Here is a 19,159-nt window from a genome sequence, read left to right on the forward strand (position 1 = left end):
ATTGGAGGACGAGCTATGACTTGATCTAAAATAGATATATTTTTCTGTAACTGTTTATCTGAATTAGGAATTTAAAATAAGAGAGAGGTGTAACATGTGGGAACACGTACTGAAGCCCTTACTTGTGGACCCCTCACACGAAGAATAAAAAGATGTAGGGAAACATGCCTTCTCTTTCATTTGATTCTTCAATTCAAACATGTATTTATTAGAGTGCTTATAAATCTGCATAAAATAATGGGATCTACGGCAGACTGAGCATGAAGAAAGTGTTGTATTTCCAAGACACAATCTTATCGTTTTGGTAAATTAGATGATATTGAGAAATTTTTAAAACTTCATCATTTTTTTCTCAAATATCACTCAAATATAAAATAATTTTAATTTTTAAAATTTCAAAATTCTCATTTAATCTTTACAATTTTTACAAATTTAAAAACAAAAAAAACAAAAAAATCCATACAACTTTTTCAAACTTAAAAAAAAAAAAATTAAAAAATCATATACAAATATTTTTTTAACTTTATAATATTAATTTACTCTATTTTTTTCTCTCTCTATCTCAAAAACTTAATAAATCAAACTATTTCACTACTATTAATAGATCATTTACTATTATTTATAGAATTGTAAAATTGTACTCCAAGTATCCAAATGGGCCTTTAATCTTTATTGATATATAACTTCACAACCAATTAATAATTACAAATTTTAATTGAGAAAGTTAATGGAGGATGATGGTCAACTCATATGATCAATTGCAAATTAGGAAAAACAAAGAGAGCTAGCTCTGATCATCATGGTATAAACTTGTAGATATTTAATTCGTTGACCATATATGATCATGGGGTCGAAGATGGTGATCATGATCAGAAGAGCTGCTGAAATCAAGATCCTCCATCCACGTCTATCAATCTCTCTCAAAATTACATAAAATTAATTAATAACACGTTTGTTGGCACGAATTATGGCGGTTGTTGGGGATCGTGCTTACTACTTCCTAAAAGAAAAACAGACAAAAATCCTGTCTTTGGTAGCCTCGTGAGAGTCATTGATCAGTTATTCTAAGACCAAAATATGATGTTTTGTAGTAATCAGACAGGACCAACATGATATATATAAGTCGCGGCCCTTCCTCGTGTGCAGTTATCTAAATGCCATTAATTACTTAAACGTCGTGTACTTGATAGCTGTTACATACGATTGATCTGCATGATCTTAATTTTTTCAAATTAAGCTATCAAGGTTCCTGACAATTACGAACGTAAAGATAATATCAAAATGAATATATATTGGACATCTATCTATTACAGGTGAATCCTCCTTTCTTAGAAAAACTTATCATCATTCTATCTCTTTTCTTGTTCTTTAGGAGGAGTTTTTTTTTTTCTGGGTATTTACCATTTCTATCTTTTTCATCTATTTCTGTTGTATAATTTTTCTATTCCAAAAAGCATTTTGTAGGTTTTACCTTATAAATTTGTTTTAATGAATATTAACTTAATTTCAGATCAGTATGGAAAAGATAACTTGGAGTAGGCAGCAATTATGTGGTTCGCTTGTTGGGTGCTTAGGAATGTATCGATGATTTTGCTGGTGTACCTGATCTTGCTTCTTGTCTGTGCTGAGAAGACACCACTAAGGTTGTTTTTCCTTATCTTTTGTGCTTTCCCTGATTCTGCACCCTGGTTCTCGATCCAAACATGATAACATGCAGTGTGCCAATATAGATTAGATCAAAATAGATATATCAGAGGGAGAGATCAATTAGGAAGGAAGCTATATATGTTGCGCAGAGTCTTCATCTCCTTAATTATGTGGTCATGTTTAATTGGTTAGAGAAATCTAATTTTCATTTCGGAATCCGCAGTCTCATCATGAATATGATCTTTGCATGGGAATATAGATTTCCAAGAACTCATGTAGTTTATATGTGTTAGAAAGTTGATAGGATCAGTAGTAGTAGTACTACTGCTCATTTCCATACGACAATGTTAATTATTACGATGATCTAATGGTAGTATAGTTTAATTAGGGAGACATTAACAGTTGTAATTAGGGAGGGGGTTCGGGGGATGTGTACCTGAAACAAGTACTAAAGCAACCTGCAGTTTGAGATATATGGAGAAAATGATGATGAAGATAATGCCAATTCAAATTGAATATACATATACATATATATATATATATATATATATTTGTAAGTGCATTTTTGTTCGTTATTTAGATATTTACACAAAGAAAAAGAGAACAATTTTAGCATTTGCTATGAGAATTTTGGTTCTGGGCAGAAAAAATTGGTATAGATCTACGTACGCCCGTATAAATAATATATAGAAACATGAACAAGGCTCGTATATATATATATATATATATATATATGCATGTACAAATATATATCACAAAAGGGTTCACAAAATGGTAAGAACTACAAAATTAAAACAATCAAATTTTGCGGTCAGTGAAGTAGTGATTGATGATACATTTCATGAGTTGATATCAGCCTTGCCTAATTAATTTCCTACTTTATAATTATTACATGGGTGAGAGCGAGTGTGTTGTGTGTGTACCTGATTATTGCAGGGGAGTTCTATTAAACGTCAACGCCGCCCAAGAATCTAATGTTGATGATGATCATGATGTGGAGCTACATACATACGACGACCTGCAGGTAAATGCAATCTACTACCCCTATATAATTTGAGTAATTAATTAATACAATATGACAAGTTCATGTAAATGAGAGCGCGCGTATATATATAGAGAGAGAAGGGAAAATATTAGTATGACTCTTAAATGTATTCATTAAATGTATTTATTCATATATTTTATTTTATTTTTATTTTTTCTTAATAGTTAAGGAAATGACTATTAGTAAATTTATTCTTTTCTTATTTTTTTCTTAATGGTTAAAGATGTTTAAAAAATGTTTAAATGAAAAAGAAAAAAAAATAAAAGAAAAAGACAATTGCACTGGTGTGCATATTCGTATGGGGTGCACCCTAGCATTGTCCACATATATATATCTATGGGAAATGATATTCCCACCGAGGAATCCTACCAACACTCGCTACGGATTGTTTTTCTATTTATCTTTTTACTTAATGGTTAAGAAATTGTTTTGTAATGACTTGGTGATTTTTCTTTTTAAAATGTTTAACACTTGCTACCGTTCAGTGAGAATTCTCAATGGGAATTCTCAGTGACTGTAGCATGGTCCTATGTACATGCGTGTTGTCATTCAGTCTCATGAATTTGCGGCCCATTCAAAGTTACAACTAATACAAATTATTGTACTTTTTTTTCATGAAGAATAAAAAAATAAATACAATATCCGAGGGATAACTTTGAGAGGACAAATTCATGGGATTAAGTATCATCTTCTATATATATATATATATATATATATATACATACTAGTTGGTAGAGCTTGAGTGCAGGGCATGTATTTTCTGTAAATATAAATTTTAAGATGCATATCAATTAGAACAACAAATATGATCAATGTAAAAATAATCATAAATCTATACAACAAATTATACAAATGACACTTGGAAAAAAATGAAGGAAACAGAAAATCTAAAATTATTGAACACATAACAAATCAAATGTTTAGAACTCATTATATTGAAATCATAATGAGACATGTATTGCTAATTTGCTCGAATCTTTAATTTATATAAGACTAATTAGAAATAATGATGATAATATTAAATGAAAAAAATAAAATAATATTATTTTTAATTGTTTCGTAAACTACATGGATATAATTGTTATTGGAATGAGAAAACATAAAAATAGATTATTAATTAAATTAAAAAAATTATAATTTTTTTTCTCAAATGAAAATAATATTAGTATAAAACTAATAAACTGCAAAAATAAAATAATATTATTTTTTATTATTTCAAAAAACTATATGGATTTAGCAATGAATATGATAAATTAAAGACCAATTATAAACTTGAACGTAAGAATAATAATTGTATTTTTTTAAAATGAAGATATATATTATTAGTCCAATGACTATGATTTATTTTTATGAATTACTATGAAAAATAATATAAAGATAATTGTTGTTTTTTTCTCAAATAATATTACGTATGAAAAATACTATTATTTTAAATCTAAGATTAAGAAATATAAAAAATATCCTAACTAAGTTGTTAATTTGTTGCACAAAAGTTTAATAATACAAAATTTTTAATTTAGATTATTAGTAACTTATTAATATTTAATTATTATTATTATATTAATATTTTATATTATAATAATAGAAAATTTAATTGTATTTTTAATATAGAAGATAAAAACGTAATTATGCAAATGAGGACAAAAACCTAAGTGTAAACTCAAACAAAAGTTACTATTTCATGAGGCTATAGCCTCTTTTATTATATATAGAATACATACAGATATATTAATTTTTTTTACCTTAATTACAAAAAATAAAATAAAAATAAATTAAAGAAAACAAAACAAAACATTCATGAATATTCATGCAAGTTTCAGTAATTAACCCCTTTCACGAACAAATTTATAAATCTCCATTAATGCATGCATGCATCATTCATAATTTACAACCCACATTAAAAAATAATAATAATAATAATAATAATAAAATTATATAGTGCTGCTGTTAATTATTTTATGTATATAAGTGAACATTCGACAAATGTTAATTTTCAGGTGGTGGTGGAGAATGGGCTCATGCAAGTCAATTTGTCCAGGCCGGCGGGTGACGTTGTTGGAATTACTTATGGTGGTATAGATAACTTGCTCGAAAATCACAATAGATGGGAGAATAGAGGGTACGTAAGTACGTCCATGCACTGCCATTATTATTATTATTATTATTATTATTATTATTATTATTATTATTATTATTATTATTATTATTATTATTATTATTATTATTTATCTTTCTACCCTAAATTTCTAAAATAAATCTTAATTAATGGTGATAATTAATGTAGCAAAACTTGATAGCTTTAGAAGCAAATTATCGAAAAGTTTACAATATTGCAGATTAAAATGTAATGATAATTTAGAGGTTTAAAAATAAAGTACGCACTACAAGAAAACTGTTTATTTGTGACCAATTATTTTCAATAAAAATGATTATTTCATGTTAAAAACAGTATGTTTCTGTCGTAAATAGTCGTTATCATCGTAAATAATAAGTCACAAATTCTAATTTTTCCTATTTTAAGTTGTTGAGACTACATCACTAGCTACATGATTAATATCCCTTGGATTGAGATTGTGATTGAGAGTGAGATCTTCTATAAATTAATTGTATGACGTAATTAAATAATTTGAAGAGAAACCGAGACAATTAATCTTATTATAAATTCGGCCAGATGATCATCATTTATCACGATGGTAATTTAGTATCTAATAACAAAAAATTAAAAACAAGTAGAAAATAATTCAAAAGTTAGAAATAGATTAATCATCACGATGATCATCATTTTCAATTTTCCCACCATGTCGATATATTTCTTACAATCATTAATCATGATCAGTACTTCTAGGTATTGGGATGTAGTTTGGAAGCAGCCAGGAGGTCCTGGTGGTAACACCTGGAGGTAATAAAATTCCCTCTCCAAAAGGTTCATCATTTGAAATAATTAACATTACAATAAAACTGTTTATTTTTTTTGTCAGTTATTTTCTCTGAAAATAATTATTTCCTCTTAAAATGAGTATGTTTTCGTTGCAAATAGTCATTATTGTCATAAATAATCCGTCACAAATGCTCGTTTTTCTTGTAATGTATAATATCATGTACTTTTGATCCCTAACTAAAACTATGCAAAAGATTGGCAGCAACAAATTTCACGATTATAACCGAGACCAAAGACCAAGTAGAGCTTTCATTTACAAAAATATGGGATGCTTCTAATAATTCGCTCCACGGAAAGACAAATATTCCCTTAAATGTAGACAGAAGGTACGCTCACGTGCATGCATGCCGATCGATATATGATCTTTTTGCTTAATAAATTAACTAATTTAGAACCAGAATTATTAATTCTAATTTATAATTAACATCAAGTACTACTTTAATTTTAACTTTGCAGGTACATATTTCGACGTGGAATTTCAGGATATTATTCATACGCTATATTTGAGCGCCTTAAGGGATGGCCGGCTTTGTTTCTGGGTCAGATTAGGGCTGTTTACAAGCTGGAACAGGACAAGTACGTAATTATATAATTTGTTAATTTGTTCATTATCCAATATAAAAAATATTAAATTTAATTTGTTATATATAGTGAATCACACACGCAAGTACATGACATACGTGTTTTAAGCTGCTGATATATATATATATAAAACTACTTAAAATGTGTTATATAAATATGTACTGTGATCTAAATCGAAATATAATGAATTAATGAATAATTAATTGTGACAAGATTATTGCTATATATATATATATAGATCATAATTTCTGAGCCAATCGGAAAATATATATTGTTGTTAAGGTATTAATGGATATCAATGATTAGTTTTCACTACATGGCAATATCGGACAAGAAGCGGAGGATCATGCCAACGCCGCTAGATCGCAAAAGAGGTCAACCCCTTGCCTACCCGGAAGCTGTTCTTTTAACAAATACGACCTCCAATCCTGAACTAAGAGGAGAGGTACCCTTAAAATCATTTTTAATACTGCAGATAATGATCCTATATATATATATATATATATATATATATATATATATATATTTCAAAGTTAATAATTATTAGATCTATTAATTGGTTGCAAAAAGCTGTATTTCTATTAATTAATTCGATCTAGCTAGTCTTAAAATCATGTCCCTATTTAAGGTTAATCTTTATTTGCTCCGCAAATATTAGCAATATCCTTAATTATAATTTGAACAATTCACTTCAAAATGAAGAAGATCATATATGTACATTACCTACTGAATTTGTCTTGATTGGGTCATGCATGCACGAAGGTGGATGACAAGTACCAGTACTCGATGGAAGATAAAGATATTAGGGTTCAGGGGTGGATGTCGGTTGCCCCACCTGTTGGATTTTGGATCATTACACCCAGTAATGAGTTCCGTACAGCGGGGCCCATCAAACAAGATCTCACTGGCCATGTGGGCCCTACTCTGCTATCTGTAAGTGTATCTAATCCCCGTGATCTGCATCCTAGCTAATCCCCGTAACTGTGAAATTGTTAGATGTTGTTTAGATTTAAAGATGAGTTGAGATCAGTTGAGATGACCCATGGTAGCTGGCCATGTTAGATTTTTTTTTTATGCATGCATAATTTACACACTTTAAAATTATATAAATAAATTATAATAAGACTAGTAGTCACCATATATTATATATTATAAAGTACTGATCTTGTTTGTCCATGGTTCAGATGTTCATGAGCACTCATTATACTGGTAGGGACTTACACATGAGATTTGAAGACGGAGAGCCATGGCAAAAAGTTTTTGGTCCTGTATTTGTCTATCTCAACTCCGGTTCCACCAAAACTCGTAAAAGACTCTGGGGCGAAGCTAAACAGCAGGTATATATATTTATTTATTTATGAATTAAGCTAATTAATTAAGTGGACGTTTCTGATCCCTAATTAATTTTATCTCCATTTTATACAATTATTAATTACTTGTTAATTTGATTCTTTTTTTAATTAGATGTTGCGTGAAGTCGATAGCTGGCCATACAATTTCACTAAGTCGGAAGATTTCCCTTCTGCTGACCAACGGGGAACAGTTGTGGGTCAATTGCAAGTCGATGACCGGTACATGCGTGAACGTGCATGCATGCAGCATTCCTTGATTGTCTATTTGCATGGTTTCTTGTTGCATGCAGATCATGATCACATGCATGGTTTATTTATTAGGTACATCACTGATGAAAAACTAATGAGGGCAAAATCTGCTTACGTGGGTTTGGCTGCTCCTGGACAGGTCGGCTCATGGCAAATAGAAAGCAAGGTATAATAAATAATAATTTCTATATAGTTTTCCCTTCTTATAATATCGTAAAGGGTGATGAATTAATTAGAGATTAATCACCTATAAAATTTGTTCAATTCTTTGTTAATTTCTTTTAGGGTTACCAATTCTGGACCCAAGCTGACGACGAGGGACATTTCATAATTAAAAACGTCCGACCAGGAGACTACAATTTGTATGCATGGGTCCCTGGTGTGATTGGAGATTACAAAAATGACATGCAAATTACTATTAAAGCAGGTATATTATATATATATATATATATATATATATATATATATAATAACTCTCTTCTAATTTAATATATTTGATTTATTAATAAATAAATTTGGAAATAGAATTTTAATTTCAGAGTTGGCTGACATACAATATTATTGTAGGCTCGAAAGTGGAATTGGGTGTGGTTGTGTATAGGCCTCCGAGAAATGGTCCAACTCTGTGGGAAATTGGCATTCCTGACCGGACCGCTGCTGAGTTCTTTATACCGGACCCAAAGCCAACGCTCACAAACCGATTGTTCAATCACTCAGAAAAGTTAGTCACACCAACGTTAGCTAGCTAGCTGCCATGCACATATTGAATATCGATGCTACAATCTTTAAATAAATATTTATTTCCATTTTAATAATTTTAATTTGCAGGTATAGGCAATATGGCTTATGGGATCGGTATGCAGATTTATATCAGGATGATCAGGATCTCATTTATACTGTTAATATTAGCAATTATAGTAAAGATTGGTTCTACGCCCACGTTACAAGGTACGCACTTATTATTCATTGCCTCCATTATTTGAAGCACAATTCAAGAAAAATTAATATTTATAACGAGTTATTTTCGATGAAAATGACTATTTGCTACGAGAATAAACTCATTTTGGCAAAAAATAACTAACATCAAATAAACAATTTTTTTTTTTTTTTTTTTAAGTGACACTAGCCTAACATGTTTAACTACGTCCTTAAAAAGAGATAGATGCGCATGTTTTAAAAAGAGATACATACATAAAGCAAGTTTTAGAATATAACGAGCTTTTAGTCGCAAGCATCAAGCACTTATGCTGATTTTCCCTCAAGGAAAGAAACAAAGGTGGCCCGGCCAATTCATTGCAGGGAAAGTTTCAACGTTGAGATTTAATTGAAAGAGCACACAGACAAAATTACTTACGAACGTTCGAAAAGTTTAAAAAATTAAACTGAACTCAATAGCGAAAACAACAAACGATAACCTAGAATTTCAAATTTCAGACGATCCGAAACCCTGATCAGGGAGGGAAAGATCTTCAGATGGCCGGAGGGCGATAAGAATATAAATTTATTGTAATTTTAAATGGTTCTAATGTCGAATTAATTGCAGGAAACTAAATAATCAAACATACGAAGGAACAACATGGCAGATCAAATTTGAACTGGAAAATGCCACCAACGATGGAAACTACACACTGCAGTTGGCATTGGCGTCTGCCCATTTTGCTGAAATACAGGTACATACAGAAGCCAACCGCAATTAAGAATGCTCCTTGATTTTGCATAGAAACATAGAAGTACTTTTCCTACCATATAGTACTTTTTACTCCAAACAAATATCATCATGCATGCATGCAGTTTTCATTTCTATTGTCTTCTTTGTTGATATTCTCATGACTTAATTCGTTGCAAGGTTCGGTTCAATGACCTGAGTCTACAACGTGCACACTTCTCAACGGGACTCATAGGAAGGGATAATGCGATAGCAAGACACGGAATTCACGGATTATATCGGTTGTACAGCATTGAGGTACCAAGCAATCTATTGCGAGAAGGAACCAATACGATCTATCTCACACAGTCAAGGAGGAGAAGTCCTTTTCAAGGAGTCATGTATGACTACCTTCGTTTAGAAGGGCCTCCCCATGATCATGCATGCATGCACGCATAAGATCTTTAGTTTGATCTTCTTTTGTTTAAACACAAAGAGAGTTGTGTTAAAATAATAATTAAATGATCAAATTAATTTAGGGCTCGTTTGAACTTCAGAATTTTGTAAATAATTGTAAATAGTAGTGAGATGGTATGTGAACAATAATGAAATGGGTTGAATTAAGATTTTTAATATTATTTTTATTTTGAATTTTTGAAAGGTTACATTGATTTTTGTCTAGTTTTAAAATTGTAAAAATTTTGTTCGTTTTTGTGTTTGGATCATGATTAGATGAAAAGTTTGAATATTATTGAAATGTGTTTTATATTTAAGTAATGTTTGAAACAGTACAACAAATTTAATTTTTAGAGAATTTTTTTTTTCATCTCTAAAAGTAATTTTTTGAGACGAAATTTGAATTTTGTCTAAAAATATGTAATTGTTAAAAATATGGTTCAAACAACCATTTTTGTGTTCGAATGGTATATTTAAGGATGAAATAATTCGTCTCTGAAAAGGTTCAGTTTAAAAAATGTGGGAACAATTCCCTCCAAATTTTTTGTTGTTCAAACAAAATTTAAGGTGTTCAAACTTCAAACATTCCTTGTTATAACCTAATTGTGTAAATTTATTCAAATAATATCCAAAATCACATTTTTCGAATAAAACAAGCTATCCCCTCCTTTGTTTTTTTGTTCTCCTGCTCTCTCCATTTTCCTCTCTCTCTCTCTCTACATTGCCGATGCTCCAAGCACTACCTTCATTTGTCCGACCAACCACTACGGTAAGCTTTCTTCTTTTCTCTCATTCTCCCACGTTGTTTTCTCCTCCCTCTCTCTCTCTCACTCTCTCTCTCTTGGTCTACTCTGTTATTGCCACTGACTCCATGCACCACCACCATTGTCCACGTTCACCAAGCCACCTACGGTAAGCTTTCTTCTTTCTATCATTTTCTTCTATTTCTCCCTCAAAATAGAAGTTATTGCTTTGCTTTTATGAAGTTCTTTGTGTTATTAAATTATAATTTTTTTTTTTATTTTAGGGCTTGGAATGAAAGGAGTATGCTCGGGCTATGCATGGATTAGGGAATTTTTGTGCTTACGAGAGGGTTGATCTGAAATCATCAGCAGGAAAGGAAGACCATATGGTATGTTTTGAAACCCTATGTTAAAAAAGATAGGAACTTTACCTTTTCAAGAAACATCATCTACTACCTTAACCAACTTTCCTAGAAAATCTTAGTATTACATGAAATCTCTGTAAGCCTCCTATAATTGATAGTATCTCGAAACTTCTAGTTAACCGACTTGGTGTGTGGATGAGAGTTGCTAAACCACCGAGTTAAACAGCTATAAAAGGAGAGATAGAGTAGAAGTGGTGACTAAAGAAATACTTGATGCTTTATTTCTTGCAGTGCACAGTTCAATTGATAATTTGGTGTTAGATTCAGGGGCTTTGTTCCATACCAATTCACATCGAGAAACCATGTAGAACTATATTGTAGTGATTTTAGTAAGATACACATGGTTGATGGAAATGCACTAGTTGTAGTGGGAGTAAGAGATGTACGCATCACACTTCCAAACAGGAATGTGTAGACTTTGCAGAAAGTCAGAAACACTTCAGAGTTAAAGAAAAACATGATCTCGAGATAGCTTGACGATAATAGTCATTTGGTACTGTTTTCGGGCGATGCATGGAAGGTGCTATGGTCTTGGCGCGTGGTTAGAAAATAGATACTTTGTATCTAACATCTGGGTCCAATGATGTGCAGGAAAATACAGAAGGGGAAGGTACTTCTGAGTGTGAGGATGAGAAAGTAAAAGGGAATCATTTTTGTTGTTCCTCTTGAATCTGTAAGCTTGGGGAAATCTTCTAAGACCACGGTGCAAAGCAGAGGTATAAGAGACAATGATAGAGTGTCTAGTGATCCAGGGTTATCTACACCTACAATTGTTGCTCGCAGGGCTTCAAGGATGACTAGACTTCCATAGTGGTATTCACCGACCATGAACTATATTCTACTGATTGGTGGTGGTGAACCACAAAAGTACGTTGAAATCTTGCGATATGAGAGATCGAGCAAGTGAGAGTTAGCTGCGAAGAAGCTAATTGTAGTTCCGAGTAGGAAGTAGACATTGTATAAAAGGTGGGCACGTCGACTGAAGACAAAACAAGTTGGCAGCTAGAGATGGGATTAGTTACCTAAATCAGAGAAAGGGGCCTTAGTAACATGTTCTCTGATTGTGTTTTAGGGTTGGTACAAGACCAAGTATTCTCATTGCAGTGGGAATTGAGAGTTGCCTTGCAGATGTATTGAGTGAGGGCACTACATGTGAGGAACTGAATGCATGACTTCAATTGGATTTCTAGCTTGAAGACAGAGGCTATGAGTTGCAAAGGTGGAGGATATAAGTTTTGAGAGCAATGGTAACAATGAAGTCCCTATTTTCTCGTTGTTCTACGATAGCACTTTTTTAGAACTACTCAAAAGAACAATTTGATGAGAGTTATGAGATGGGGAGATTTTTTTTTTTGCAGGAAAATTCTTGTCTATTTTAAAATTGAACCGATCAATTATATGATGACCATTAAGAAGGATTTCTGGTAAATCCAACGGCTAGAAAACATCTAGTTTTCTATTATGTAACAAGTCTGCCTCATAGCGCCCAAAGCCTATTACCCTTGCCTTGCCCAAGCGCATGTTGCAGGCGACTTTGCCACTGGTAGGCATAGGGCTGTATTCAATCAGAGCTGAGTTGAGCTTTTGGGTTATTGAGTCGATTTAGATTCAAATAACTCGAGTTCAACCTCTAGCTCGAGCTGAGAACTCGCCGAGGCGAGCCAATCAAACATGAGCTCGAGTCGGGTTGAGTTACTTATTGATCTTTGTCTATTTTCTTTAACGAGCTCGAGCCAAGTCAATTTATTAATTGAGTTTTATTTGTACTCTTTTATATATTTTCTCTTTACTTTTGAATGAATTGAATAATTAAAAAATACCATATTTGAAAAATCTAATGAAATTTTTACAACTAATATATAAACATTGTTTTGAGTTATATGATTATAACATTTTTATCAATACATTTCTTATATGGTTTCTACATTGTAGTATATGAAACTACCAAGTCCTACATATTAACCATTACACATATTATAAAATATCTATGATAATTAATCACATAAGTACTTAATTAACTAACGTATAATTATGGATTATATTCAATATATAGGCATAAATGACTAGGCATTAATCATTGGGTTACATACTATATATTTAATTATAAAGATAACCATGCTCAAACTATTAAATCTAATGTGTATAGAAACATATATATATATATATAAATATATATGCCTATATATTGAATATAATGTTTATATGTATATGTATATATATATATATTCAATGATTTATGGACGAGTTTTAATCGAGTCAAACTAACGAGCTAAGTCGGAGATAAATGAGCGAGGAAATTGTACAGACTAGTTCATTTACAATCCTAACTAGGCAACGCATATAGCTAGCTTAAGTAGAGCTCTCTTCTCCTTCACTTTAAGACAATAATACTATAATGAGGAGGATTCAATATAAATTAACTACTTATATTTCCTTCTTCATATATTTCAATGAGTTGACATTTTTCATAAATGCACAAGAAACTATATATATATGTATAAGGAAATAAGTATATTTATTTGAAATACTCAAAACATAGTTTATTTTAAGTAATAAAATCTAACACATCATTGGTTCATCAAGACTTTGTACTATTTCATGATTTTCTTACAAGTTTACGACTAATTTCAGTGAATATGTAAATGAATAGAATATATTTCTCCCCCGCCCCGGGGTAAAAAAGACAAAAATAAAAAAATGGAATCTGGTGAATGTCAATTATTAGCATGAATGGGTGGAAAAGGACTTTTGATTTGTCTAATCTGAAGGATGCATGGCTGTAACAGCACCTCCTCCAAAGGATGTGGGCTTGGTATAAGGTCAATTAGTCCAAACTAGGCCTGCAACCCCACCTGTTATAATTGGGTTTGCGCCCGATCCGATCGGACCCTGCCCGAACGGGTTTGTTTAACGTACCGACCAGAATAAAATTGGATTGAACCCGTACGGCTCGATCGAAAAAAGAAAGCAATTTGCTTCCTGCACTTTGATTTACAAAATCTCTCTGTGATTTGAATCTCAGATCTACAATCATCATCAAATGATCTGAATCTCAAATCTACAATCATCCTCAAATTCAAGAAAAGACAAAAAATACTTGCATAATGGAAGAGCCATTTGGAGAAGAAAAACGGATGAAAAAATAAAAATAAAGAGAGAGAAATGGAAACGACAACATCACCATCGTCATCATCAAAGTGTTGCGTTTGGAGTTTCTCAAAACTCATCCTTAACCTTCACTTCGTAGTTTCAACAGAACCTCTCCCCACTATTCTCTGCAATGCCCAGTGACCCACTCCCATCTCCCTTTCCTCAAGAGGCCATAACAAATGTCAAACACACTCAGTAACCTCACGTCTCTCTCTCTCTCTCTGTGCTAGCTGTTTCTGGGTGGATGCTAGCTGGGAATTGAATCTAAACACACGCACCTCTGCCCATCCTTGCGGAGAACGAAGACGAGAGCTTCAACTTGGTCAGCGAAATGGCTGAAGTAACCACTCTAGCCCACGGTGAACGAAGACGAAGGCTTCAATTTGCTTTGCCGTTGAGTCTAAGGGAATATTTGCAGAGTATCAAAAATTGAGGTGAAGGGTGTAGCCCTCGTGAACTTTTCACAGGAAATTTTTTTTTGTCTTTTCTTTATTACATCGTATCCTTCTTTAAGCCGTGTTTCTCGTAATTTTATCGCACAGGTTGACATCGAGTCAAACCCGTTCCTAGTCGGGTTGGAGACCCGATCAGATAACAATCCAATAAAATCGGGTCGGGTTGGTTCACTTTATTTGGATCCGCCGGGATATGGGTTAATTTGCACAGGCCTACAAACTGTTGGGTTTAGATATTTAGGGCATTGATATATATTGGCAGTGGCTTGAGTACGAAAAATTAGATCAAAACCTCGATAACTTAATTTATACGTACATGCATATGACATATATGAAGAAAGGATTTTAAGTCTTATGATTTAGTTTAACATAATTTTGAGTAATATTTTCTTCTTAATTAAGCAAAAGCTACTTTTCAAATCATCAACCTCTTTACGTGTTGTGACGCCCCGACTCCCACGTATAGGGACGCGATAATCGTGACATCAGGATGATGACAACATGGGTCACGCATCCCAACGAAATGTGCCCAAGTGTGTGCAACATGCAAAAGTGCACAACAAAAATCGCAGCGGATAATATAATAAGTCAACTAAGTACCAGAAATTTAAATACAGGTATCCAAAATAATTTATCTCTTTTAAAAAAAAATTATACAGTCATCCCAAATATATTACAAAAGGTAAATACATAAAAGACTAGCATAATAAATATCGATGCATGAGAGCAATCCCAGATCGCTCTCCCAATGGAGCCAAAGCCTAAGACTCATCATCCTCATCTGCATCAAAATCTGCGATACCATAAAACGGTACCGCAGGTAAGTAATAATCCAAACAACCCTCGAGATAAAAACGCATTAAAGCAACCAACTAACAATTCTCAAAACCTCATTTTTCCTGAAAACAAGTACTTTTCTAACACACGCAAAAATCCCATTTTTAGCCAAAACATATAATCCAATATTTCTCCAAAAATGATTTACACAAAACTCAACAATTTATTGGACACTGTAGGCGGGAATCACAGGCGGGACTATACCACCATCCCTACCGCGTGCACCGTAGGCGGGAATCATAGGCGGGACACAACCACCATCCCTGCTTACCACCATCCTTACCGCGTGCACCGTAGGCGGGAATCACAGGCGGGACTATATCACCATCCCTGCTTACCACCATCCCTACAGTCTCTTTTCCTTTTTCTCAAACCAGTCAATCCAGTCGTTTCAAACACACCCAAAAATCATTTCTCACATGAAAACCCAGTTTTCAAATAAACACATGAACATGTATGCAATCATGCGAAAACCCAGTTTTCAGTTACAAACATGAATATGCGTGCAAATGCAGTGAACAAGACACGACACCAATATCCAACAAATGTCAACATAATCCAATCACAAACCAAACATACAATCAACTCCGTCCGCAATCCATCCGACCCCCGAACTCCTCGGACTCAGTCCGGCATAACCAACCAGTTCATAGTTAAAATGAGTTAGTGTAAAAATACATTTAAATCACGAAAGTTCTTTGAGAAAATACTTACAGCGCTATAAAGCAATTTCTGAAGGATCACGAAGCTGCAAGAAGTGATGTCTGAGCAACGCAACAGTGTAAAATACACTGTGGCCGTGGGTCACAAATACCCACTTTCAAACGGAGGCAAATGAAGACCCAAGATTGATAGGGTAGGGCCTAAGGAGGTCGGTGAAACTAGTGGTAGTGAAGGTTGGCCGTGGGTGGCGGTAGAAGACCAAAATACTCAAATCGGAAATGTAGATGGTGGAGCTTCACCGGTGACGGATCGGAGTTGGGGTTGGGTCCAATGGGTTGCCAAGAGGTCGATGATGAAGTGGTGTGAAGATGGTGGCCGGAGGTGGCGCGACGGCGGCGCTGGAGCGAAAGTGGCCCGCGGCCTTGAAGGGCTGGTGGTGGTTAACGGCGGCGCGAATGGAGGTGAGGTTGGAGGAGTGAGGTCGCCGGCGGCAGGGGAACACAATGGGGTGGGCGATGAAGGCCACCGCTGGCTCACGGCGGCGCTGGCGTTGAAGGCGACGGACGCACGGGGAGAGGGGGAGAGCTGCTGGGTCGTGCGCGGGAGAGAAGGGAAATAAGGAAGAAAAAAGAAAAGAAAGAAAAGAAAAGGAGAGGGAAGAAAAATGGTGGGAAAAGAAATAAGGTCCAATCCTCATAACTTGGGTCACAAAAATGATCCAACGGAAATGATTTCAAAACCTCAAGTTAAATAAAATAATTTAAACGTAATGGTAAAGTCAAATTGAAATAATTAAATCCCACAGTAATTAATTAAATATGAAAAACAATTTAAATGCACAACAACAAATAAATATTAAGAAAGCACATAAAAATAATTTTCACCAAATTAAAATCATAGAAATAAACTCACTAAAAACCCAACCAATTTTAAAATAAGAGGATAAATTTTTGAACAATCAAAAGTAATCCTTCAGTAAAAAAAATACACTAAAATACGGGGTGTTACATCCTCCCCCCCTTAAAATAAAATTTCGTCCTCGAAATTTATAGGGCCAAACATCACTCTAAAGCAGGATACCAAATACAACCAGAACACTCTTAAGAAAATCACACAACCTCCAACACCCAACGGGCATGGGTACAGCTTGCATAACTTTCCAAAACCCAAGAATAAACCACACATGGCATCCGTTACGAAAGGTAAGATTAGACCCATACCTACCATAACTCCAGAGTCCTAAGTCTCTGGAATCTCGTCGCTAGCACTACCAGGAGTCACCGCATACACCCGAGCCTGAACCAGTTGCCTCTGATTAGTCCTACCACCGCGATGACCACCCTGATTCCCTTGGGTCCGATTAGGGCACTCACGAGCAAAGTGCCCCGCCTGACCACACTCAAAGCACTGGTTCCAACCCTGACGACACTCGCCCTCGTGGGCTCTATTACATCTACCACAAACTGGAGCTCGGCCCCCAATACGTATACCGGAAGCTGCCTGCGCTCTGGCCCCGATCCTTTGCACAAACTTCTGTGGCGACCCGGAGCTGCTCCCTTCACCATCAACGTTCAGTCGCTTCTTACCCGGAGGGGAGCCTACCACAGCACCTCGCTCTCGCTCAGCAATTGAGGCCACATTGACCAACCTCTGAAAGTTCTGGATTTCCAGGCATGCGACCTGCCTGCGGATTTGAGGGCGCAACCCTTCTTGGAAACGTTCAGCCCGCATCTCTTCAGTAGCAATGAGGTGAGGAGCGAACCGTCCAAGCTCTATAAATTTCCTTGCATACTGCTCGACAGTCATGTCTCCTTGAACCAAATTATTGAAATCCCGAGCCATTTGCCGAATCACCGAAACAGGAAAGAATCGATCATCAAATTCTTTCTTAAAACATTGCCAAGACACAGCAGCCAAGGATCCCAACTCCATCTCTAAGAGTGACCGCTTGGTCTCCCACCAATTTGCCACTTCACCCTGCAGCATATAGCTCCCATATAATACCCTCTGGGCCTAAGTGCATCCACAGACTTCAAACGTTCTTTCCAGATCTTGAATCCACCTTCTAGCCCGTAATGGATCCTCTTCACCAGAAAAGGCAGGGGTCCTATGTGTTAAGAAGCGCTCATAGGTGCACCCGGCCTGCATCGCCCTGTACTGTTCTCCTTGCTGTGGCCGAAAATTCTGTTGGAGGAACTCCGTCATCCTATTTAACGCCCTAGCCTTGGCGTAATTCCCATCACCCCTTGGTAACTCATCTTCGGGCACATCAGTTGGCCTTCTTGGTCTCACCATTTTTCCTGCCATAGCGTAACCCTTAACCCCACTTTCAACTTAAAACAAACTAAAATATAATTATAGTAAAATAGATTTAAAAATACAAGAAAATAACTTGAAATAAAATAAAATAAAACCAAAAAAATATAAAAACATACAATAAATTAAAACCATTTAAATAACATACTACAAACAAAATAATTTCAAATCACAACTTTAAAACTTTCTGGTACTGCACCTACAGGACATGTGGTTTCACCCAGAGCCGAACTGCTCTGATACCACCTGTGACGCCACGACTCCCACGTATAGGGATGCGAGAATCGTGACATCAGGATGATGACAACATGGGTCACGCATCCCAACGAAATGTGCCCAAGTGTGTGCAACATGCAAAAGTGCACAACAAAAATCGCAGCGGATAATATAATAAGTCAACTAAGTACCAGAGATTTAAATACAGGTATCCAAAATTATTTATCTTTTTTAAAAAAAAATTATACAGACATCCCAAATATATTACAAAAGGTAAATACATAAAAGACTAGCATAATAAATATCAATGCACGAGAGCAATCCCAGATCGCTCTCCCAATGGAGCCAAAGCCTAAGACTCATCATCCTCATCTGCATCAAAATCTGCGATACCATAAAACGGTACCGCAGGTAAGTAATAATCCAAACAACCCTCGAGA

At 34.5% G+C, this 19,159-nt stretch overlaps 1 protein-coding gene across 1 annotated transcript; it reads left to right on the plus strand.

Moving 5' to 3' along the window:
- Window positions 1–2,539: 2,539 nt before the first annotated feature.
- Window positions 2,540–16,148, plus strand: LOC121260076 (rhamnogalacturonate lyase-like; the record flags this gene model as incomplete). The annotated part of the gene is made up of 16 exons (XM_041161931.1): window positions 2,540–2,671; window positions 4,690–4,811; window positions 5,538–5,591; window positions 5,825–5,956; window positions 6,087–6,206; window positions 6,519–6,657; window positions 6,975–7,145; window positions 7,397–7,549; window positions 7,677–7,783; window positions 7,886–7,979; window positions 8,099–8,240; window positions 8,381–8,534; window positions 8,642–8,761; window positions 9,357–9,483; window positions 9,660–9,891; window positions 16,132–16,148. Coding segments are annotated over exons 1-16 (2,016 nt in total), but the record flags the coding sequence as incomplete, so codon positions are not given.
- Window positions 16,149–19,159: the final 3,011 nt, after the last annotated feature.

The sequence above is a fragment of the Juglans microcarpa x Juglans regia genome, chromosome 4D (genome assembly GCF_004785595.1).
Source record: "Juglans microcarpa x Juglans regia isolate MS1-56 chromosome 4D, Jm3101_v1.0, whole genome shotgun sequence".
NCBI lineage: Eukaryota > Viridiplantae > Streptophyta > Magnoliopsida > Fagales > Juglandaceae > Juglans > Juglans microcarpa x Juglans regia.